Source organism: Serinus canaria, chromosome 1 (genome assembly GCF_022539315.1).
Source record: "Serinus canaria isolate serCan28SL12 chromosome 1, serCan2020, whole genome shotgun sequence".
Classification (NCBI taxonomy): Eukaryota; Metazoa; Chordata; class Aves; order Passeriformes; family Fringillidae; genus Serinus; species Serinus canaria.
The window spans coordinates 20971959-20996385 of record NC_066313.1 but is presented as its reverse complement, the minus strand read 5'-3'; the positions used below and the strand labels follow the sequence as shown (position 1 = coordinate 20996385).

General features: G+C 42.0%; 3 protein-coding genes across 9 annotated transcripts in view; 2 read left to right on the top strand and 1 right to left on the bottom strand.

The window, feature by feature from the left end:
* The first annotated feature begins 2991 nt into the window (after positions 1 to 2991).
* Positions 2992 to 11805, top strand: CCDC181 (coiled-coil domain containing 181). Its single transcript, XM_050988037.1, has 7 exons — positions 2992 to 3139; positions 5996 to 6144; positions 6660 to 7155; positions 7868 to 8112; positions 10078 to 10224; positions 10902 to 11056; positions 11630 to 11805. Exons 2-7 carry the CDS (start codon positions 6019 to 6021, stop codon positions 11748 to 11750), a joined length of 1290 nt encoding a protein of 429 aa, XP_050843994.1. The 5' UTR covers positions 2992 to 3139; positions 5996 to 6018; the 3' UTR covers positions 11751 to 11805.
* Positions 11806 to 13084: 1279 nt separating this feature from the next.
* BLZF1 (basic leucine zipper nuclear factor 1) lies at positions 13085 to 21977 on the bottom strand. Of its 7 annotated transcripts, none has more exons than XM_030235143.2 (8): positions 21900 to 21977; positions 21420 to 21549; positions 20287 to 20343; positions 18530 to 18969; positions 17705 to 17904; positions 16040 to 16168; positions 15222 to 15441; positions 13085 to 14474 (listed from the first exon to the last, which is right to left on the bottom strand). In XM_030235143.2, the coding sequence occupies exons 3-8, from the start codon at positions 20303 to 20305 to the stop codon at positions 14289 to 14291; spliced, it is 1194 nt and encodes a 397-aa protein (XP_030091003.1). In that variant the 5' UTR covers positions 20306 to 20343; positions 21420 to 21549; positions 21900 to 21977; the 3' UTR covers positions 13085 to 14288. The 7 variants fall into 7 exon arrangements, with proteins under 7 accessions (XP_030091003.1, XP_018763642.1, XP_018763641.1 ...); XM_018908097.3 differs by having other exon boundaries at positions 21857 to 21940; XM_018908096.3 differs by lacking the exon at positions 21900 to 21977 and adding an exon at positions 21760 to 21895.
* The window catches only part of NME7 (NME/NM23 family member 7), a 90937-nt gene continuing 88477 nt past the window's right edge, over positions 21968 to 24427 (top strand). Inside the window, exon 1 of the mRNA XM_030235146.2 lies at positions 21968 to 22065. Coding sequence (XP_030091006.1) covers positions 22063 to 22065 — 3 coding nt within the window. The 5' untranslated portion in view covers positions 21968 to 22062. The remainder of the gene's footprint in view (positions 22066 to 24427) is intronic.

The window sequence follows — 24427 nt, the reverse complement described above, 5'->3', positions numbered from 1 at the left end:
CTGTGAGGAGATGAGTTTCTTGACAGTCAGGGATTAAAATATCTGCTTGCATATGTCAAGAATATAAGTAGTAGGTCATGCAGGTATAGCATTACGCTTAATGTGAGTTTAAGTGTTTTTCATCTGGTGCTGGTGAAAGGCTGTTCTCTCCTGCAAGTGAAGGAAGTCCACGTGAACTGTGGCAATCCTTGCTCCTCCCATTGCATCCTGCCACATCATGGACAGCTGAGAGAGCTGAAAGGGGTACACAGCTGCTGTGAAGGAGCAGAATTTCTGTGCTGGAGATAGAGCATACAGTGCCGTTTGGCGGAGATGAGATAAACACTACATGCGGCTGTCTGCCTGGGACACTGGGGCTGTTTCTTTGTTCCAGTTGATGCTGGGGGCTGCTGGAGGTGAGTGTTTTAATTGAATCTCTGTCCTGCACTGGGCTTGCTGTGATGCTGGTAGGATGAGGTATAGTTCCGGGATAACTGCTACAGTGAGGGACTGGGTGCTGGGCTTGTTCTGTCTAAAAAGCAAGGAATACTAAGACCTGCCAGTGGCTGCTGTTTCAGGAGCAGCACCCACTGCTGTCCCCCTGGGCTAGCAGTGGCTGTGAGAGCCTGCCAGGGCAAGGCAGGGTTGCACTCAACCCCTGATGTGGCTGTGTGCACGTGTGACACAGTCTGCTGCTCTGGTAGTGCTCTCAGGGAAAAGGAAGGGATCTGTGTGGAAGCAGTTGTGTTTTCTTCTCTATAGGTGTGATCGTAGCCAAGTACTGGGAAGGAAGGAGGGACTTTGGCTATGGAAGGGGCAGGAGACTGGATGCTCTGAACCCTGTTCGCAGTGGCTTTTGATGGTGTGAATTGTTTCCTACGCTACATAAGAAAGGTATTAAAGTGCTTGCTTAACGTTGCTCTGGAGGTGTTACACAGCTTTTCACTGTGAAACGCACACACTGTCCATGAATCTGTTGCCTGAACATAGTGTCTGAGGCATTAATGACAAGGAATACAGCAGCCAATATGCCAGGGTCTGTCCTTGAAGCCCTGCACTGCTTTACTGATGTTTTCATTGCATTTTTCATAACCATGCTCTGCAGCTTCCTCACACATGGGAACATCTGAAAACCAACATTTAATGACACGTGGATTAATGACTGCATAGATCAATTTTGATTGACCTTAAATCATTAAATTATTATTATCAAACATCACAGCTTGACATCCCAACAATAGTGTCTAATACTTGTCTTAATCATGCTGATTTGTAATTAGTCGCATAGAGCATCTGTTGTGAATTAAAAGGATAGCACTAGCTTTTAAGATGAAGGATAAGTCTTACAATAAAAGCAGAGCAGAAAGCCTTACTATTGTACCCAGTTATCTGTATTTTAGACTGCTATGAACTTGTCAAAATGAAATGTGGAAAGTCAGAAATTTGCCATATTGCCTTCAAGGGTGGGATAACTGCATGCCCTGGGTGAGGTCACTGGTTGAAGTTTCACCAGGTACAGCAGGAACCGTTACCAAGCAGCTACCTGAGCATTATCTCTGGTAAGGGAGCCCTTCCAGCCCACTAGAACCAGTGTCAAAACCTGGTTTTGTTTTTCGCTGTATGGTGTAAAATAAGCAAAAGCCCTGAGGTCATGGAGTTCTGCCTCCTCCTAAGACATGTGGTCTATGATGACAGGTGTCTTCAGAGAACTTGTGAACCCCACCTTTAAGGCGTTCAGCTTTTCTATCCTGTGTGAAAGGGTGACCCTTCTTGAGTTACTCTGAGTTATCAAAGCTCTGGCTTTGTGGCTGTTTTTCTGCCTGTATTTTCTTTCATTAGCATTAACCCTTTAGTACAGGGGAGGTGCTGCCCTCTGAGGTGTGTGGCCATGACAGTGTGATTGGCACCGTCTCAGTGCTGCCAGTGAGGTGAGCTCTCTCCTTTTTCCCCCCCAGAGGGAAAAAGGAGAGAGCTGGTAGGAAGGCTGAGGAGGGTCATTCCCCAAAATTTGGTGCTGGGAAGCATCTTGTGATGCGGAATGAACTTTATAACCCTGAACTGCTGCTGACAGCTGCTTGCCCTTGCAGTGAGCTCTATGTGTGCTCTATGGGGAGTCTGGTGGCCACAAAGCTCTTTGGGGTCCTGCTGGCCTCAGGGACACAGCATCCACTACCTGTGGGTTGTTTGGTTCTCCCTAGAGGATACTGCAGCCTGCCACCTCCCTACCTCCCTCCAGCTCCACCGAGGAGCCCTGAGGAGCCTGATCCTTCTCCCTCTTCCAGCCTCCCTGGCTCTGCAGGTAAATCAGGGTGGGGTTATTTGGCCTTTTTTTTTTTTTTTTTTAATTTCCAAGTTCAAGGATTGGTGTGTAGTTAATGTGGTGGTGTGGGTGTCTCTGGAGATTCAGTGCTGTCTTCATGAGCAGTGAGATGCTGGAACAGGTTGTCCAGAGAAGTTGTGGACATCCCAACTCTGGAGGTGTTTCAAGGCTAGGTTGGATGGGGCTGTGAGCAGCCTGGTCTTGTGGAAGGTGTCCTTGCCCATGGCACTGGGATTGGACCTTCAAGATTCCATTCCAACCCAAGCAATTCTATGATTCTGTGATTAACAAAAGCCCAAATCCTGACACTGCTGCCTCTTGGGCTGATCTGATTGCTCATTGCCAGCCGGAGCATGATGAATAATACAACAGGCAAAGTGAGGCTGCTCTCTGACGAATGCATAATTTAACAGCATCAAAGAAGGGCTTTCGGCTGGACAGGGAGAGCCGCCTGCCGCACTCCTGCCCCTCTCTGATGGGGTGTGTGTGCCCCCGCTCCCCTCAGCGCTGTGCTTCCTCACAATTTCCAGGCCTTAGGTGGAATTGTACCACACGGAAAAGGGGGCAGGGCGGGGGCCCGGCGCGGAGGCCCGTCTCCATGGCAACAGAGCGGCGCGGCCCGGCCTACTCGCGGGTGTCAGGGCCCTGCGGGAGGCGGCGTTTGTCCCTCGGGAGCCGCCGTGGCGCTGAGCGGTCCCGCCGCTGCCACGGCAACTGCAACGCCCGGCGGCGGCTGCTCCTCGTCCCCGGCCGGGAGCAGCGGCGCCGGTGTGTCCCAGGGGAGCAGGGAATGCTGGTGAGGACGTTCCCCACCGCCCCGCGTGGAGTTCGGGTTCGTGGGTATGTGTATGTGTGTATGTTTTAGTGCAGAAGGACAAAGAGACAGAAATCCGTCGCTCTGTCCCGCTTTTTGTTATGACTGTGCCTGAGTGTAACGGCGTAGAGATGTTACTAAGCCTGCAGAACGAATAGTCACAGCGCACACCCTCCACAGACACACCCCAAGTAGAACAGAAGCAGGTGTAAATGAAGATTTGAGATTTTTCTGAATACTTTTGGTCCCTCTTAATGCCGAATCACTTTACTTCGTAATATCCAGAATAGAATAGGAGCTGATTCAGCATTTTCTGGTGCCCCAAGGCACCAGAAGGATGTGGAACTGTTGGAACAAGTCCAGAGGAGGCCACGAGGTTGGTAAGAGGACGGGAGCACCTCCGCTCTGGAGACAGGCTGGGAAGGTTGGGGCTGTTCAGCCCGGAGAAGATGAGATTATAACCTCATTACAACCTTCCAGTACCTGAAGGGACCCATTGGGAAGCCAGAGAGGGACTCCTTGTTAGGAACTGCAGCGGCAGGACAGGGGGAAATGAGTGGAGACTGAAAGAGTGGAAGGGAAGTTTAGGTTAGATAAAAGGAAGAAATTCGTTACTGTGAGGGTGTTGAGACACTGGAACAGATTGCCAGGGAGATGGTGGATGCCCCATCACGGAAAGTGTTCAAGGCCAGGCTGAATGGGGTTTTGAGCAACCTGGTCTAGTGGGAGATGTTCCTGCCTATGGCAGGGGGAGTTGAGACTAGATGATGTTAAGGTCCATTCCAACCCCTTAACATTCTATGATTCTATGAAACAAGTCATTGAATTGGAAGTTCTCTCTTCAGCCATGGCTACTTTGTCTTACAACAGGAGAAGTTGATTTTTATGCTGCTTCAACTAAATGAATTAAACAGCATGTTCAATGTATTTGTATTAAGTGCCACAGACTGATGTGAACATGTTTTTTTAAAGGCACAATTCATCTGGGCAGCTTTTGTATCTGCTTATCATAATAATGAAGTCACAGAGAAATAGTTCTTTTGTGCTAAATATGCACTAGAGCAAAGTAATCTCCATTAAGATCCCAGGTATGTCATCACCCAAACCAAGGCTATTTGTTAAGGAAGGGGCATTTCCCAGCAAAAATCATTATGTGTCATATGAGGTGGTGCACGAAAAACATGATGGAAATAGATATAGTTTGGGAAGCCAAGGCAACAGTCTGAACAAGCTCTTAAAATTTAAATTCTGAGAAATCTAGTGTGAATGAGTGATTCCAGTGGCAAGTGGTAGCTCAAAAGAAGTAAAAAAAGGGACAGATTTTCTTGAACAACATATGGATCAGAGAAAAAAAGAGCTTTTAAAAGTTTCCATACAAACAATTTTGCAGCAAAGAATGCCCAGCTTTATTACCACTCTAAACCAAATCTTGACTAAGCTTTGAGGCTTAAAAGAACATCACTCTTTACAAGCATGAAATACTGAGTTCTAAAGAGCAGAGGTGTGTTCCTGAGAATAAATAACCGAGAACTCAGAGATGCTCATCAGAACTCAAAACAAAAGCTTGGAAGAATTTAAGCAATATCTCCTGGATGAAGGGGTTTTTACAAAATGCATAGATGGATTTGACAGTTCAGGTGAAACCCTTGTTGATTCTCTGATTCTGTGATTCTTGTCTGGAAGGGCAGGATGGTCACACAGCAAGAGGTGTCTTGGCGTTCTAGGGCAAACCAGAGTCAGAGCTCTCCCTTACACCCCATATTGTCTTGCCACATCATATCACAGAATGTTAAGGGGTTGGAATGGACCTCATCAAATTGTGACCTTCCTGCCATAGGCAGGGACACCTTTCACTAGACCAGGTTGCTCAAAGCACCATCCAATCTGGTCTTGAAGACTTTCAGGAATGGGGCAGCCACAGTCTCTCTGGGAAACCTGTTCCAGTGCCTTACCATCAAAACAGCAAAGAATTTCATCCTAATATCTAACCTAAAATTACCCTCTTTCAATTTGTATCCATTATTCCCTGTTCTGTCACAACAGTCATGATCTTTGGTATATTGAAAATGACACAGATTAATCCTCCTAGAGATACATAGAAGTGCCACCTTCCAGCCTACAGCAGATGGTACAAAAAGAACAGGAATGTTGAATAATGGATGTTTTCTTCTTCTGTGCTGCTTTTGTAAAAAGTAATAAATTATTGAAGGAATGATGAGGGGCTAAAGCTATAAACAGAGCAGAATCAGCTCTCTAGGCTTGTGAGTGTGTCCGCATCTTTAAATTTTTGCATCTTTCATGCCTTGTGCTGAGAGAGCTGAGCTGAGGGGCAGCAGGCAGTCAGCCTGGAGCACCAAGCACTGGCATTTAAGCAGTCCTTCAGGAGCTGGTGGCACCTGTGTGCTATGCAGTACAAAGATTTTTTTAAAAGATTCAGTCCTTAAAGTGACTCATCTTCCGTTTTGTCATAAGCATGATTATATCCAGCCTGGTTAACAGGTTAATGAGTGTTTAAAGTTATACTGCATTTAAACAAGTTGAGATGTAAACAAGGTAAGATACAAGCAAGAAGTTTGTAGCACTTCTAGCTAACATAAAATAGTGGTCTCTTTGTCCAAGCACAAGGATAACTGTTAAGAGATCACGAGTTCTAGTTTAAGCTCTGTCAGAGACATTAAATCCCCTTGAATTGATTTAACTCACACCTTCTCTCAGTAGCCAGAGCTGGAAAGGACAAAACCAGTCATGTTTATGAGCCATTGGTGATCCTTAGTCCTGAGGTGCTGTGGCACTGTCTAACATGCTTGTATTAATACTGCTCATAAATTTGATGTGGGTGTCACTAGAGTTTAAAAATGTATTATTCCCTCTCCTTTTTGTAGTATTACTCTAACACATCATCAAAATGAGTGAAAAAGAAGCTCGAGATGTGGGTGATTCAACAGAAAATGCAGAATATGAGGATGATTTTGAAAAAGACACAGAATGCCTAACTGATGAAGAAGAAAAACAAAACCTTGGTGAAAAAGAGGTATTTGTTACATTAAATGCTAGTTGTGTTATTTAGAAGACAAAATTTAGTAGTATTTGGAAACATAGGCACAAATTCAGTATTGCTTGAAATGTGTAGGTGCATTCACTGAATTTTGACAAGGAGGGTTACTTGGATTTATAGTGAAAAACATTTCAGCAAACTGGTTAGTTTGGTTCTAATATCTGTCAAGCAGAAAATTCAGTGTTCATTGAAAATGTTACTTTTTCTCAAAAGTACTTCTATGTTCCTTTAAGTTTTTGTATAACACTCATTGCGGTTTTATGCTGTCACTAATCACTTTACTGGTTAGTTAAACTTTGTATGAATGTGAACATGAAGAAAATGAAGAGACTTGTTAGTGTCAAAAAAGTTGTCAGTTATGATGTGCACTATTTAACAACCTGGTTTAGAATGCAGATAGTTAGTACTGCTCTTCTCTCTCACTGTTTCTTTCCTCTTTGATAACTGTTCTTTTGTTGAGAGAAAAGACTAGTTTATTTTAATTTTTTTAGAATCCTGAAGAAAAGGAAGAGGATGCTGAAGCAATAATTCTTAAAACGTCAGACAACTTTCAGGAAGACGATGAAGAAATGAAAGAAAATCTAGATCAGCTTTCAGAGGCAGATGTAAATGTGAAAGTATTATACTCTAATGAAAAATATTTGCAATCTGAAGCAGACAGTGAACAGGATGACCATGAATCTGATGCTGAGAGAGAAAGCTCTATCCATGAACCCAAGCTGGAAAATGAGCAGAACCTGGATGAGGAAGAGGATGAAGAAATAAAGCGTTATGTCTTGGAAAAGATTGAAGAAGCCAACAAAGAGCTGGAAAACCAGTCTCCTGTGGATGAAAACAGAGAACGAAAATTAAAATTTGTGGATGAGGTGGATCTTCGTCCAGAACATGCTGACCCTGCAAGAGGAGACATTGCAGATGGGCTGTCTCAGCTGAATATTTCTGACAAGGGACAGAAAAGCACATCACTTTCAGAACGTGCTGGCGCAGGTGAGGAGAAGACAAATGGTAAAGTTCTAGTCAAAAAAGATGGAAAGTTTGATGTTGCAGTGTGACAGGATAGTTTGTCTCAGGTATCCCTATCCTTTCCCAGGTGTCAATCACCTTTTCCTCTCCCCACCCTGATGCATGCTGGGTGCTGTCTATGAACCTTGACATTCCAGAGGGGCATCAAGTGATTGGCAGAGTTCAAAAGATGCCCTGCATCCCTGGGGTCATTGGCTCACCCAGGTGTCCCTTGCACCTGAGACCTCCCCACCCTGCACCTGATTGGTGGGATTCCTACTCCTTTCCTCCCCCTCTCCTTGGGCCTAAAAAAGCCAGCAACCGTGTGGTTCGGTATTCTGTTAGAAGCTGTTATGAGATTCAGAAGCTTCCTATCTGAATAAACACTGGATCAAAACTGTGGCAGAATCCAGTCCTTCCTTCACCTCGCCTTAAAGCATCTGCAACAGAGGTAAAAACGGAGCTTTGCATGTCTGAACTTGTCTCTAGTGCCAGCTGCAGCTACTAGCCAGCCAGAGGTGTGTCTGAGGTGAAACCATTGCAGTGCTGCCTTTCGGTCAAGCAGCAGAGGCTAGACAAGACCAGACAAAGCCCCATCTGGACATATATTGGGAATTATTCCTATAGTTTGAATTCTTAAGTTTATGTGATGTTGGAAGCCAGTGCATTTTGGCCCCAGTAAGTGTTTCTTTTACAGATATTGAAACTCAACAGACTTCAGAACACTCCAGTTCTTTGCCCAATGCCTCTCAAGCAAAAGAAATGCCTCCATCTGACTCTAAGCAGCAGCCAGATTCTGCTTTGAATGGTGCGAAAGATCTGGGAAAACAGAAGACTGAGTCTGCAAACATACCCGTGAAAAGCTCCACTTACAGTCTTACTCCCAGACAAAAAGAATTAAGGAGGCAGATAGAACTAAGGAAAGAAAGACTGAAGAGAGAGGTAAATATATAGAGAAAAGTAAATCACAGTGACCATCCTATTCCTCTGCTCCACAAAGACCACGTGTGCTCAGGGTATTTACTCCATTCTTCCTTGATAAAAGAGGCAGCAATAATAGTTGTAGTAGTAATAACAACAACAACAATAATAATTCTCTTGAGTTTGTATAGAATCTTTCAAAGCTCCTTTCCCAGAGTGGCATAGGACCATACCTTGCTCAGAGGAGAAATGAAGTATTTATTTAATATATCCTTCATAAATGGGCCTTCTTCTGTTATATTTTTCTTACTGCTTTTGCTACTTGGCTCTCTCTCTACCTAGGTTCTCTTACAGTCCCACAGTTTATGGAATGTAGCACACGATGTCATATCTGCACATATTATACTGCAGTGCAGGGATTTTACATTAAGCACAGTAAGGCTGGGGCACATCTGGGTACTCAAGAAGTATGCTTTGGGTAATTATCATATGGGAGAATGTTCAGTCATAATATAACATTTATATAGCAGAGTGACTGTAAGAACCCTTTTAATTCTTTCTTAGTTCCTTACACAGAAAAAAAATATAATAGAGAGTCCGCCTCTGACAGCTGTAATGAGGACTTCAGAAATCTTTACCAGAGAATTAAAAAATGTTGATGCTTTTTCTTCTTTTTGCATTATAATGATACAATTACAAAAAGGTAACTTGCTATGTATGTAACTCTATAAAAGGAGCATGAAACATCTGCCATTTTTGTCAGCAATGATGCACTAATTAAGCTGGCTAAGTAGCTTTCAAGGTTACTTTCTATCTGTAGAAAGAGCTCTAGCATGCTTTATTTTAAATGGTTTCTGAGGCTCAGCTTAGTAAGGAGGGGTATGAAATCTGATGAGCAATTGAAGTGTTTTCTTTGTGCACACAAGACTATATCTCTTGAAACCATGCTCTGTGTATTTAATGTAAAACATAGGATAGTGAGGGGAAGGAAGGTTATTTTCCTAACAGCATGTGCTAAATTTCTTCCTTTGTTGGCTGACTTATGGAAAAGTAAGGATGTGTTACCTTATTTTTTCATTCTGGAATAGAATTCTTCCATTCTGTGATGGATTTCACAGGCATTAAACATTTCTTGACATTACTAGAATCTATCTGCTTCATTTTGGTGGAGTTTCTTTCATTCCAGTAAATTAAAAGTGGTAAGTTTGGAGGATAAAAGGAAGTTGTGTGTAAGTGGGAGGAATATCATCTATTTGCAAGATTTAGATTTCTCAAAGTATTGAAATGAGTAGGGATTATAGCTTTTGTGTCAAAGAGAATAAATCCTGGTAAAAAGTGTCTTTATCAGCTTTCTGGAGCATTAATTGAAACTTTTTCTCTTCCTTGTAGATACTTATCCTTAGCTAAAATGTAATGAATAAGTAAAATAAACTTTTCTCAATTTTGTAAATATCAGTTCATTTTTTGCACTTGAAAAAAGCCTGAAGATATTAATACTCCTTATGTAAATACATTGCAACTTCATGTCCAAAAAAGGTCCTTATAAATAAGGTAGTGCCTGCAATCCCTATGTTGTTAAATATCCTTTAGGGTTCAGTGGTCCATCAAACCAGAGAGCTGCATTTATTTTTAAGATGTATCCATTTAAAGTGATTCTAAGCTAACTAGAGATATTGGGCAGACTTATTTTTAAGAGTTTTCACCTGATGCTATTTGTCTGTGAGTCGAGAGGTGTCATGGAAATGGAGGTAATCACAAAAAGGACTAGACTGAAAGTGTCTGAATATATCACAAGCAGAAGTGCTCCAAGCAATTTCTTCCTAAATGTTGTATCAGCTGTGATGCAGTCTTTGAGTATTCTTGTTTCATCTGTATTTTAGTGTGTCTCATGCAATTCAAATGGCTTATTTATTGCCTGCAACAGTCTTTGCAGATTAAGATCATTCTCTTAAAAACTTAGTTTATTCAGTTTTCCTTCCATTTAAGGAAGAAGAAAAGAACAGGGAACTAGAAGAAATGAGGAAAAGACAGAATGAAATAGTTTTTAAAGCTTGGTTACAAAAGAAGAAAGAACAGGTACAACAAGAAAAGCGAATTCGTCGTGCAAAGAAGCTGGAAGAGCTGAGCATCAAAGTAAGGTCTTCCTAATCTGCAACTGGGATCTACAGTGCTCTTGTTAAAGACGAAAGCCAAATTCTAAAAGAAAGCAGGTTTGCTTTCTTTCTTAAGAAAGCAAACCTGCTTTCTTAGCTAAGTGTATGAAAATTTACAGGAACAGGAAACGTTCTTGTTACATTGTTTTCAGTGAAGAGGTAGACTTGCAGGTTTATGATTGATCTGCTTAGCAGAGTGGCTTGCATTGTAGCAGCAGCACACATGAACTTAATGATAAAATCACAGGGGATACAGTGATGCTCCCATATACCAGGAGAAAGCCTTGATTGAGCCCTGAGTGAGCAAGCAGCCAGAAAACTCCTTGGAGTGTGTTTCTTACCATCAGAACTTGTTAGTAAGCAGTTAATGCACATGACCTGATCAAAACCTTGAGATTCAGATGCTGTTTTAAAGTTCTTCTGCCTTAAAGTGATGGGCTTGAAAAACTAAATTCAGTGGTTTTTAAACATGGTGCTTTGAATGCTTGCTCATGTATATATTCTATGCCAGATTAGCATATGCTCTAGTGTGTTTATAAAGTGTGTTTTATGGAGGGGAGATGACAGCAGAATACAAAAAAACCCTATTATAATGTGATTATTATAAAGGTTATTTACTGATAACCCTTGTATATACATGTCTTTTTTCTTAATTAGGAGGTGCACAGGGATCCAGAAGAAGCCTACAGGTTATGGCTTAAAAAAAAGCACCAACAGTATGTGAGAGAAAGACGGATAGAAGTCTTGAGACGCCAAACTGAGGAAGTGGCCTTTTTTTCAAGCCCAGAGGATTGCGACAGAGCTTTTAGAGAGTGAGTAGGGTCATTCCTAAGAGACCACATTTGGAACTTTTGTAGTCTATCATCTCAAACTGTAGCTATCTTATGGTACATCTTTGCTACTGAAGTCCTCTTTGTTTTGGAGGGTTTTTTTTTCACGTGAATATGCCCTTTTAAAACTTACACCCTAACAAAAATACATCAGTTCCTTGATGTTGGTTGTCACTGCTGTGAAATTATTTGCCAGAACCTGAGCTGAAACGAGTGAATTACTTTTGCTAAAAAAGGAATCTTCTCCTCAAACCCTTGTTGCCTGTTCTGGAGCAACCTTGGGTTGATTCAGTCCATGAAATGAGCATAAAGCTAATACAGTTTAACAAAATGGGGGAGGTAAAGGTGGGTTCAGAAGGAGGGGAATTGGGGTGGGAAAGTAGTGCTTCCTGTGTTTGAGTATGACAGGCTTTTAGACTGTCTCTGCCATGACACCCAACTTCACCCTACAAGAAATTGTGGGCTACTGTTAAGTGGGCAACAAATCTCCTTTGAATGGATAATGTAAAACTTGAAATTACAACTGCCAGTTGTAATTTCTTTCTCTCTCCACAGCTGGCTGAGAAGGAAGAGAGAAGAGAAACAAGCAGCAGAACTAGCTGCTAAAGAGAGAGCCAGGCAGCTTAGATTAGAAGCCAGAAGAGCAAGACAAATGCGGAACATCCACTATATTTAATTCAGAGCCCAAATCCTTTTGTTTCTCAGATCATTACAGTTGAAAATTTGATGTAGCCACAGAGTTCTTGGTGACAGTCTTCTTAATTTTAATGGCTTGAGTTTTTGTCCTTTACAGCTACTGACTTTTTGTGGTGTTTTTAAAGTTTTCAAGCAAGTTTAACAATTACCTTTAGTGACAATTATTTCACTATTTATTTGTAATTCAGTTGAAAAGCCTGCTGTAGTGCCTAACTCAGGGATCTTCTTGGTTTAACCAAATCAAAATGAGTGCAAGATGTATATATGAGGGTGGCAAATACACATTCCCTTCTTTAAAAGGTACTTTATACTCATCAGGGATTCCTGGATGTAGGCTACTGTGTAAAATGTTGAATTTTTGGTGGATTAATATTGCTGTTTGATGCTGCTAGTGATTAAGACTGTGTAAGGTGTTATATTGTTGGAAAATGATGTTTCTTGTACCACTTCCTATTGATCTGTTGACCAGCTCTAGACCAGAGGACTGTGTTCTTTTAGATTTTTGGAAAGTGGTGATTGAAGACTAGTGTGTAGATAACCATGCAACAGATTCTGAAACTTACTTCTCTGAGTCATATTCAGTAGTTTTATATTTCATGGAATTCAAAGCTTGTGCAAACTATGACCTTTTTCCAGTAGTAAGGAAGCTAGGTTCCTTATATAAATGTTGATGTTTATTATAATAAATCTACCAAACTACACCACCTTAGCCAGCTAAATTGTGAACTCTTGATAGAGAACATGCCAAAGTCACTGAAGAAGAAAAGCCTTCTGTCCAACTGTATGCCCCAGCAGATTTCATGATCCTGGCATCACTTTTAAATTTTTCAACATTCACAGTGTTTTCTGGGAGAACTGCAGCAGACAGAAGTGCAGTAAATGCAAAGCTGATTTGCTGGTAGTATTTTTCTTGGTTATTTTTGGGGATAGTTACAGGCATTTGAGAACATTGGTGTTGGACTGGAGGCTGCTCTGTTGCAGCTTTTGCTGGCATAGAGAGCAAGCATGGACCTAAAATGAAAATTTTACATGCTAATGGGACACGTAAGTAATAGGTGCCTTCCTCCTCCCAGTACCTTTCCCTGGACACAAAAAGCACAAAGAGCTTCCTGTGTCTAGCAAGCAAATCTAGGAGGAATGTTTGCAAAGGTTCACGCACACCATCTCCCTAATTGTAGAGAACTACAAAAGAGGTGCTTCTCTGTTCATTGCCTCACACCGGCAGAGTGAAGGGTTTTACAGTTCAGTGTCATACTGCTCTGTTTATGCTACAGAGAAAACAAGGTCAGAAATGTGACTTCATTAAATCCAGAATTATAGCTTGAAAGCAAGCAAAGGAACTTTATTGTAACTTTCTTCATCTAAACCAAATCAGAAGCAGCAACAGCAAGAACTTACAGCTTACATATTCTGATCATGGGTATGAGATTCAAAGGAAAACTCAAAGGTAAAAGCAACCACTTCAGAAACCTTTTCCCTAAACTAGACAGCTTTATATGGTAAATTTGGGGATCAAACTAAGAAACTTAAATAGGCTTCTTTGGATTTAGCAGATTGTCTCCTAAAAGTTCTCTTCAAACCTATGTCAAGAACTTCAAATCTACATCAAGATTATAAAGTCATACAAGTAAAAAATACTTTTTTTTAATAGTACCTATGCAAACTTAGTGCTTGTCTTCACCTTCCCATAATACTCAGGAAGACCTCGGGCAAGGACTGAGTCCTAATGCTAGGCCAGGATTCAATGTTGTGTACTAGAGGAAGTATGTCAGTGTGCCTTTGCTGAGGATCAGCTATGCAGCAGCTTCATTCTAGAAGCTGAAACAATGAAAAAGGCATTATTTCAGCTCTATGGCAACATAAGAAAAACCTCACCCCACAGAGTTTTCTAGAACCCACTTGAAAGCAGTTACTACTTACATATTATAGCTAGAGTTCATTCAAGCTTTATCTCCTTGACAGGAGGGCTGACATTGCATATATTCTTGCTTTCTGAACTTACAGTTATGAAGAATCACTGCACATACTCCTTTTTATAACTAAATTTAAAAGGCAGAACATAGACTTGAGGACAGTTCATCACCTTGGCTAAAATGAAAAAACATTTACCATTACTTTGTTTTTAAATTTACACATAACTGATGAGCACTTCATTTGCTTTGGTACGGTTATTTTTGTCTCCCTTTAAAGGGAAATTCATTAAGATTTGCTAATAAGACTTTAAATGTTAAATAGTCAAGAGCATCTCTGTGCTCTATAAACGGGACCAGCATAATGTTTTTTGTCTTGCCTTTGTATAAGAAAATAAGTAGCTTTCCCCATTGAGAAGTGGTAGAAGTATCCCAGAGACTATGAAAATCCTGTCAATCCCTAACTTCAAGAGGTAGAGAAGAAGAAACTGCGTAATTTCCAATGCCAAACCCACCCATTATGGAAAAATGACAAAGGGAAGCCTGCTGAACATCAACTAGTGTAATTCTTCAGAAAGAATGCACGTGCAGCTGCCTTGGCTGGGCTTTTAAAGGGCTATCAGCTCTCCTTGACAGTGATTGCAACAATTGAAGGTGACGTCTTCATATCTTGTATATGGGTGAAATCTTCCAATACTTTTCTTTGTGGAAAGGAAAGAAGATGGAGAAGTCTCAGAAAAAGAAACTTCTGCTGATGTTTCTGGATGTGCAGCTGGATCCAGTACATGTAGCATCTAAGGATGGAAAAATTGACACTGAAAATTCTTTTATACAATTTAATGTGCTTTTTCCTTCTCTAAGAGCTAGGAAGTATTTCTGCTCAAAAGCCATTTGTCATCTTTTTTCCAACTTGAAAATAAAACATCTGTTTACCCAGAACCTCAATATAAAGATTTGTAAAAAAGCCACAGGGGCTGGCTTCTTAGCCGTGTAGCTGATTCCCCGTAGGGTCAGAGCGCCCCAAGCAAGCAGTATTAAGGGCGGATATCTCAGCCCTCCGGGGGCTGGGAGCCCGAGCCCAAACTGCCGCACAGCCATAGCTAACCCTTAGCAAGCTTAGTGAGTGTCAGCTCTTAGTGATTTTCAGCTCTTTTACAGTTTCAGCTCTTAGCTTGCCAAGGGGGTCTGGCTGATCATGGCTTTCAGAAGAGCAGACTGGAGAGAGATGAGGCCTCGGCTGTTCCACGATGGTTTATTCTGAGGGGTTCGTGAAGGGTCCGATGGCAGCTCTTTCTCACAGAATGGGCCAAGGCAGCCCCTTTTATAGGGTTAGGGGGGCTTGGGAACTGACCAATTGTAAGGGTTAGGGAAACTAGCCTGTGGGGTCGCAAAGAGATAAATAGGCCTGGAGGACCAGAGTGAAGACTTCTGGTTTAATTCCTATGACTTGGCATTTCCTTATCTCTAAACCTTTGTTCTCCACAGGGCTGTAGCTGGCCCCATGTCTGCTACAAAGATTAACATGCATCAAAAGTTCTTACCATTTCAGCCATTTTCTCAGCAGGGGTATTGCAGAACTCCACAGCTGTTGAAATCTTTTTTGGACTGTTAGTGCCAACATTTCCTAGAAGATGTGAGCTTACAGCTTTGGCTAGCTTACAATTCACAGCTGCTAGCTCTGTTGTAGTGTAAGGCTGGGCACTGGGATAGTATGTCTGTTGTCTCCCCCACTGAAGAGAGACCATGAGCTCCTTCAGCAGCCTGTGCAGAAAGAAAAGAAGCACTGTTAGTGGGGTTTATATTCTATATGGCATAATCAGCACCCAGCATACTTCAGACGAATCATCTCTTCCCAATTCTTAGTGCACAAGCTAAATCTTAAACCAAAGAAATGGACTAAAAAAAGTGTTTAAGAACAAGGAGACAAATGGGCTATTCTCCAAGGCAAGGCCTCACCAACACAGGACATTAATCCTGGGAATACTCTGACATCTGGCAGAATAAACACTGTAAAGTCCATGTAGGTAGAAGAATCACTTTGATATTTTGCAAGGAAACAGAGAAGACTTGAAGCCAAGTCAGTAAGTGATTAAAGAAAGAAAGCCTGAGGATATGAGTGATGTCAGTTCCATAGTTTACTACCCTTAAGACCTCAGACCTCTAGGGAATGAAGCAAGTATTCTATTGCATTTGCTCTTTCAGCTGTAAGACTGAAAAGTGACCATACTATACATCAGCATCATTGATTTTTTTTCAATATCACTGGAAGAGGGAAAAGTTATTTGATTCTTCTCTAGCCTAAAATAAACTGACAAAAATGAAGTTTGCACAGAGGCAGCCTGGATTAGAAAAATCATACTTGTGTGTATCAGTCATCTCTTGACGGAACTGATCGCGTTCATTCAGCAAGTCCTGGATTGCACTTTGTGCATCCCTGGTTTGGCGCTGAAGAATTGCTCTGGTATTGGTCAGCTCATCAGCCATCACCCTGCAAAGGAAATCTCCAGTCAGAAGTGCAAGTGAACAGCTTGAAACACTTTTGAACACTTTTTTCTACTACAGACGATAATTTGTCTGCTCAAACTGTCTGCTCTTCTCTGTCCCCTCCCCCATGCAGAGCCTATATCAACCTAATTAAGAATAATTTCTGTTCAACTACAGCCAACACCAGTGCAAGATTATGTTCTGATGGAGTCTAAACAATCTTAGGTCACTTAATACAAATCTAATAACACACATTTCCAAACACCTTGGGAAAGTGTACATTGACAAGGATCGTCTGAAAGAAAAAGCTAAATACATTTTTCTTCTACTAACAATTCTCACAAGTATGTTGTAATCACTCTGTTCACTCTTCTCTAAAAATGGAAGCTATGGCTATGCACTGCATTCATTTACCTCTTTGCCTTACTCAGGGGCAATCACCAGATGCTAGATATGAGTGTTTAAGAGCTACAAAGGAGACAGCTGTTGTCACATTTTGCTATGCCATGAGACTTGGCACTACCTCTCCAGCAGGCATTTCAAATGCCTGTGGTATTCCAAATGCAAAAACCAAAATGACATTTAAACAACCACCAGTTAGAAATAGGAGATAAAAATGAACCAGAATGTTACAATATTGAAGAGAGTTACTTTAACCACACTGCTGAGACTCACAGCTCTGATCTCAGAGCGCCTCATAATGTTAAAAAACCCCCAAGTTTGCCTAGTAACTCCTGCTAAGACTTACAAGTACCATTACACAACAAATGTTACACAAGTTACCATTCACCCCATATGCTGAAACTTATCCAGTAAGTTAAAGGGAGGAGACTATATTCTATTGCCATTTCCTTCAAGCAGTAAGGTCTTTTATGATATGCATTAAGCATCATAATTCAGTCAGTAATATCAGAGTAAAGTAGAAAATTAAAAATCCCAGAACACTATTTACAGATCTGGTAAGACAAATAAGCAAGTTTAAAGTCATTGTCAAAGGAGATTTTGACTTTCAGACCTGCTTTTATGGTTGAAGAAGTAACAGTAAGTTCCTGAGCAGTAACACAACCAGTGTTTAATAAAGAGGTCCCCCTACTTTTCCTCTACAGTAGATCCCTGACTCACTATAAGCAGAGCTCCTAAACACATCAGCTTCTTCTCAAATTGATGACTGTATCATACTGGGGGGAGTGGGGGTGAAAATCAGCTAACTACCTGTAAGAAAAGTCAGCTGCCTTAGAAGACACTTTTATACCCTAAACTGCATGCAGTTTTATCAAAATTAAGAGCTTCTCTTGCTTTCTTGACAAGAGCTGTAGTTCAGATTTTAGGGAGGGTTAGGATTCACTGTATTATCTCTGAAAAGCAGGACTATTCAGATTTACAAGGAGCTTACTTTATACCTTTCCTGTATTCTCAGATTTCACAGTAGGTATCACTATGGCTCTTGTGGCTGTTCTCTGCATATGAAAGCACACTGCAATGAGTGTATGTGAAAGACTGAAGGAGAATGCTGTTAGGACAGCTCCATGAGCGGGAATACCTGCTTGCTAGGAACTTGCTTCTCCACACATCACATTGTATAGACATGCGCTCCAACTGTTCCGACAACTGAGCCATATTCCGACCCAGAACTTCATTTTCTAGGATGAGCTGATTCTTCTCACGAGCCATCCGTTCAAAGTGATACTGCAGATCATCCCCAACAGAAGCAACAAGTAATTTCTTCAACTCCCGATTGACCTAGAATTAGACCAGACTCTTGTAACTATCAATAGAGAATAAACACTCTTTAGAATGCAGTGCAACTTATTGCAAATTGCTAATAGTAAATAGTCTTTCTCTTTCCAGAATGGGATGTATCCAGGCAAGCATAAACATTGAGTCTAATGTATGTCCAACACATTCTTGTTTAAATTCTAACAGTCAAAGAAGTATGAAAGCCTACTGCAGGAAACAAAGTTTCAGTAGTATTCAGCTCCTGAATCAGTAAGATAACAAAGGGTTAGACAAGACATCCACAGGTGTATGAAGTAAGAAGTTATAGTCAAGCCTTCTACAGTTTGCATAACACTTTTCACTTAGTGATTAAGGAGCAAAGTCTTTCCTCATGAAAGATTCATTTCCCTGCAGCTACCTAGCGTGTTTCTCCTAGCTAAGTCTTTGACTCTTTCATCTGTTGTCAGAGAAGCAGCACTGGAATACTCTGATGTACTTCTACTCTATATCTTCGCTGGTAAGTTCAAAAGGGAACTTATTTGTTTCAAGGCTAGAGTGTCATAGCAGTTCTCTTTCCTCACATTCACAAACTGCTTCTACAAACCAAAACAGTTCAGCTGTGGGAGACAAAACACCTTTAACTTCTTACCTCAGTCTGTATACGTAGCTGATTAGAGAGACCTTCTTTATCTTGTAACAACCGCTTTTCTGAATTCTTTAGCTTTTCAATTGCATTTTTCAGCTCTATCTGTTCTTTCTTGGGATCTGTGGCTCCATCTGACTGATGGAACGTGTCTCCTTTATGTCCTACAGATTTTGCTACCTTAGCATTTTTAGTTGGAACAATATGGGTGATGGCTGCTTTGGGGACTAATATTCGAATAGCTTCAATCTCCACTGATTTATCTGCATGTATTTTCCCCAGCTGCAGAACTCCAGGACTCAGGGAAGAAGCTGTCTTTTTATGGGGGCTGTGGTGGATGTGATGGCTTGCAGTGCTGGTTCCAGTGATTACTTCCACTGCTCCAGCTGTTTGCTCTGTTTCCATGCCATCTCCAGGTCCTCGAATGGGTGCTGAGGCATCATCAACTGAAATTTAGAAATTGTGGAGGAAAAGTTTACCACCTTTCACTTGGTTATAGCGTCATTGTAAGTCTTCCTTTAATTTCTGCACTTCAAAGTTAGAGATTTCAATTGTACACTGCATGTGTCAGATAGTCCATTGCAACAGTGATTATCAAGCACAAGTCAGAAAATCATAGAATGGTTTGGACTGGAAGGGACCTTCACAATCACCTTGTTACAATACCCCTGCTGTGAGCAGGGACACCTTCCACTAGACCAGCTTGCTCAGGGCCCCATCCAACCTGTTCTTGAACACTTCCAGGGTTGGGGCATCCACAACTACCCTGGGAGCTTGTTCCAGTGTCTCACCACCCTCACAGTAAGCCCTTACTCAAATGTGCATTGCTCATTAACAACAGCAGTATAAGACACAAACATTGATCTGAATTGCATTAATTTTAATTCCCTGCTGCCATACAAGATTAAATGCAGACACAAAAAAGAGCTTTCCTGGAAAAAAAAAAATCTTGACAACATTACTTATGGACTGAAAACAAAATCATGTTTCAGGAGCTGGCAGAATCAGAGCAGTTTCCTTTAAAAAGTAAGAAGAAAATAAAAACCAGCTATTACCCAGACAGCTACTAACACCTTAAGAAGTTTAGCAGGCTTTTAAGTACTAAAAGATTTTAGTTGTCCAAGTGAAGGTTTAAGAAAAGCCAACAACCCAGTTCTGCTCTACTTCTGAACTACAGACTCCAGCATTTCCAGAATGCTGCATTCTGCTCGATAGTCCCCAAAATACATGACATTTACTGAAATTAATTCTATTCAAGTCCAGAAAGTTTTTAGCTGAATGAATTATTATTGTAGTACAGTTTCCTCACAATGGGTGAGAGATACAAAATTTCTGAGGGCATGGCTACACATACTGCAGGCAGTAATGTGAGCTTGTGTCTTCTATCCAAATATTAATGTATTTCAAAAATGCTGTAATAACACCATTAACTGCCTTACTTTCAAGTTTGCGGAATCAGTACCAACAGGTTCTAAATACCAGAGGAGGCTCTCAGACAAGTGTACAGACAGATCACAGTACCAATGACAATCTTATTTTTCAATATCAAGCTGGATTAGAAAAACTACATTCAATTGCTGTTGCATCCAGGCAGCTCTGGTTTTCACTGCAATAATGAAGTCACAGAACTACTTCCTCATAGCTACATAAAAGGAGTAAGTTTAAATGAAAGGAGCCTGGTATACAGTGTAACTCTGATGTTTAGAATTCAATTAAAAGTACTTTTTAATCCAGTCTGCTTAGATGTCATATGAACAACCTACCTTTTTCTAGAGATGTCATTTTCTCTTTAGCAGTCAGCTCTTCCTAACTAGGTAAGTCTGAGGAAGAAATAAGGAGGGGGGCAAAAAAAAAAATCTTTAACAAGGTAACTGCAGCAGTTAATCTTAGATTATCCTGTTTTCTAGTAAAACTCAAAACTCAAGTTCAGTAACACAGTGAAAAAAACCAACACCAAAACAAATGGGGAAAACACAAAATTATAAAAACTACACCAAAACCCACAGAGTTAAAAGGAGAATGTTGTGAGTCTTTTGGCACTTATGTCTTTTTTTCACCAAGAGCTGCACTTCAACTCCTTTGCATTGCTCCATATCTTGTTCCAGTTTCCATTCCTTATTTTTTTTTCTGGTCTCCCTCCCTCCTCTTTTCAGTGAGCCCCCATCTTACCCTTTCAAAGCCTGTAACACTCCCACAGTACAACTGCATGACCATGCCAAGATAACCTAAAATAATCACAGAACCACAAGAAAAGGAAATCCCACACTGTGCTTCAAGCAGATGAAGAGGTGAAGAGGAAGCAACGGCAGCTGCACAATTCCTTCAGTCCTGCTTGCTGAAACAACCTTTTTGATAGAGCCAATTCTCACTCAAAGGAGTCAGTGCCCCGAGTGGGTGCACATGGTTAGTTTAACTAACAACAAAAGCTGACTCTCAGTTTGGCCCAAACCACCATCCTGGCCATTTTCTCCCTTATCCACCAAAGGTATTGACCATTGCCACATTAATCCACAGAGCCATCCACTCTCAATTATACAAGTCACTCATTCCTCTTTTCTAGGGTCTAACTAAGTTCCTTTGAGATCAGTATACTCCTATCTTGTTTGGCTGGCTTTTTTTACCCTGAGTTCTCCCCATTATTCAAAGAAGATCCCCAGGGCCCTTGCTTCCTTTCCCTGTACCACTAACTGAAATGGTTTAACTACAGCTTTTTGGCTTCCGTTGGAGTAGCTCTCTGCCCTAAAAAGGCAGCAGTGAGCACACTGCTACTTTCCAGTTTCTAGACTAAAGATTTGTTTTGTGTCAGGCAGGTTTATCTTTTGTGATTAACAGAAGACAAGAGAAACACCTTTTCGTCCTTGAGCTTTCTTAAACTATAGATACAGAGATGTCTCACCATCTGTTGCTTCTACAACTGGAGTTGTGTGTTTCCTTATTAGCATTAGCTGTTAATCACCACTGCTGTTCCTTCCTTTTGATTGAGGATCTCTATTTGCTTGATGAGAACGAGGAGGATGAAAGCATAGCTGCTCAGGAAGAGGCAAGAATACTCAACGAAAGACTGATTAGGAGCATTTGGGCTTATCTGCTCTATCAGACACGACCTGGCGGTAATTCTGCTCCTTCGGAGCTCACGCTACAATCCCGGCCAGTGACATGCAGGAGCACCGTAAGCCTCCCAACACGTCCCCTTCCTCCTCCCTCTCCCTCACTGCTTGCATCATTACCCACCGCACCTCTCAGGACGCCGAGCCCTGCAGGATCCAGGGCCTCGCACAGCCACCACCCGCCCAGTCTCGGCCCCCCGGACCCCCTGTCCCAGCCCCGACAGACCGGCCCGCAACGGCGATATCGCGACAGCCCCCAGAGTTGTCACCTCGGCGGCTTCCGCGTCCGGCGGCGGGCGGGGCGCTCCGCGTGTCGTGTCCGCTCCCGCCCAATCGCGGGCCCGGGCGCGGGGGTGGCGCTTCGGTTGCTGGGGCAGGGGCGGGCCGGGCATCGCCATCGCGGCCGTCATCATCCTTATCACCGTCATCGCCATGGTGAGCGGGGACACGGGGCCGGGGACAGCGGTGGCTCCGCGGGCAGAGCCCCTCCGGGCCACGGGAGGGACGCGCCCGGCTCCGCCCGGCCCTTGGCTGAGGAGCCCGCGGGGCGTAGCCGAGGGGTGTTTGATGGGGCCGTTGGGGCTCGTTGGTGCCCAGCGGGAAAGCTGCGGCTGCTGCTGCCACCCCGGAGCCGCCCTGAGTTGGGAATAGGCTGGGCCAGGAGCTCGGGAGACGGGCGGGAAGGCAGTGGTGCATTTGGAGGAGACAAGACGTTTTAGGTGCTACAGTCTTTATTCTTCACTGGATCTGCTGTGGTAATGCAGAACAGACAACAGGATGTCATTGCAGGGGCAGTAATAAAAAAACCCCAGTTTGCAGTTGAATCTCAGAGAGGGTGGTTGGGCCCTGGAACAGGCTCCCCGGAGAATTGGTCAGAGTTCAGAAATGTTTGGACAATGCTCTCAGACATAGGGTATGACTCTTGAGGCTGCCATGTGCAGGGCCTAGAGTTTGACTCGACAGTCCTTGTGGTTCCCTTCCATCACAGCATATTCTGTGATTATAATGAAACTCAACTGGGTCCCCTTTGCCCAAGATGGTGTGCAAACCCCAGTGTTACAGAGCCGATTTAAAAAAATCACCAGTTTTGAGTTGCGTTTTGTACTCAAACTCATATGCAAGACACATGCAGTAGCCAGGCAGATACACCTGTGGGTGAGTCCACCCTTACACACCTGTCCTCAACACCTCGAATTTTCCCCAGGCTCTCCAGCAGCTTATTTGGCACCCTGCTTTTGGAGCATAAACTCAAGATCACCATTTGCCACTTAAATAGAAATGTCACTATTTGTTTTCAGGTACAGGGGTTACAAGTGTTCTGTTTAATCCAGGTAAAACTGTAATTTTCAATTCCCACGTTGAATTTATTCACATTGCCAGAAGTCCTGCTTTGTGAGTTGTACCTTAGGGAAAGCCTTTGCTTTGTTTACATTGATTGTCACTGAGTTTGACATGTTTCTAACCTCCTTTTATTTCTGAGGTGACACCAACTTAACTTCATTAAAGCAGTTCGAAATCTTACAGCAACCTCTAACAAAATGTTTCATGGCATATTTGTTTAATTTCTTTTGAAAAGCCTTCAGTGATAGGAACTATGTGATCTGTTGACATAATTTCATTGCATGATGATTTTTATAGGTCACTGAGTTTTTTCCTATTATATTCTGTGCTGGAAATGGTACCAGTGATTATTTTTTCACTTCTTTGTGGGTTAAAGATATTCCATTTTGTCCTTTATTTCTAGAATTACTTGAAGATTTTAATTTTGCCCTTTCCTCATTTCACAGTTTTCTTCAGTAAACAAATTTTGTTCTCTTAATATTTTTCTTCTGGTAACTGTGGTTTTAAAATTCAGTCATTTTCCACTCTGCCTGCAATTTTCTCTAAAAAAATTGTGGTGTTCAGCCTGCAGGTTTCTTCCCAGCTGCATTGTGTTCCACTGCTGCTAAACAGAGCAAAATATTTGTTTCTTGTGTCTTAGATCTTCATATTGTCAAAGTTACCATATTTTTTTCCCCTGAACTGTTTTGCACTCTCACTGCAACCTCAAATATATCAGATTTCCTCTCTCCTCATATTTGATTTTTTATTGTAATACTTTGCATTTGTTTCTATAGAATTTTCATATTATCATGCTGATTTATACTTCTAAGATGCTTGCAATCTTTCCCACACCTTAGTTGTCAGCCCAGATTCTGGAAGTGTGCTTTCTCAGTTTCATTTTCAGAGTAGTAAGAAAAATCCAGAATAAAGCAGGCACATGGCAGCTCATTGTGGAACACCATCTGACTCCCAGTTGGCAAGGGAAGTATTCCTAATTACGTCTTCATATGATAGATGTAATTGTAAGGCCACAATGCCTTACTCAGCTTGTCAGATTCTCAGGTGTCAGATTAAAAGCATTATCAGCCTGTTTATCACAACTGTGGCTTCTCCCTTGCTCACTGTGTCAGAAAAAGATTTGTGACAAATTTTTATTATGTTGTTGTTGTCTTAGAGGTTCAATAACCAGCTACATAATAACTAGTTCCATTATCTTCCCAAACACTGCCTCTCTTGCGCTTCTCCTGTGCCCTGGCACCTTTCTTCTCTGGCCTTTGAAGTGTTACAGAGTCCTGCTTGTTTCTTTCGTACTTAAAAACCCACTGTTTTTTCCACTCATATACCCTTCATTGTGGCAGTTTCCTAAAATGCATTAAAAATTATTTGGCAGCTGGAAGGTGCTGGGAGAACGGATGTTTGGGAATGAGTGCTGCTCAGTTACATATGGGCTCAGGATTCTTGGCAAGGGCTCAGT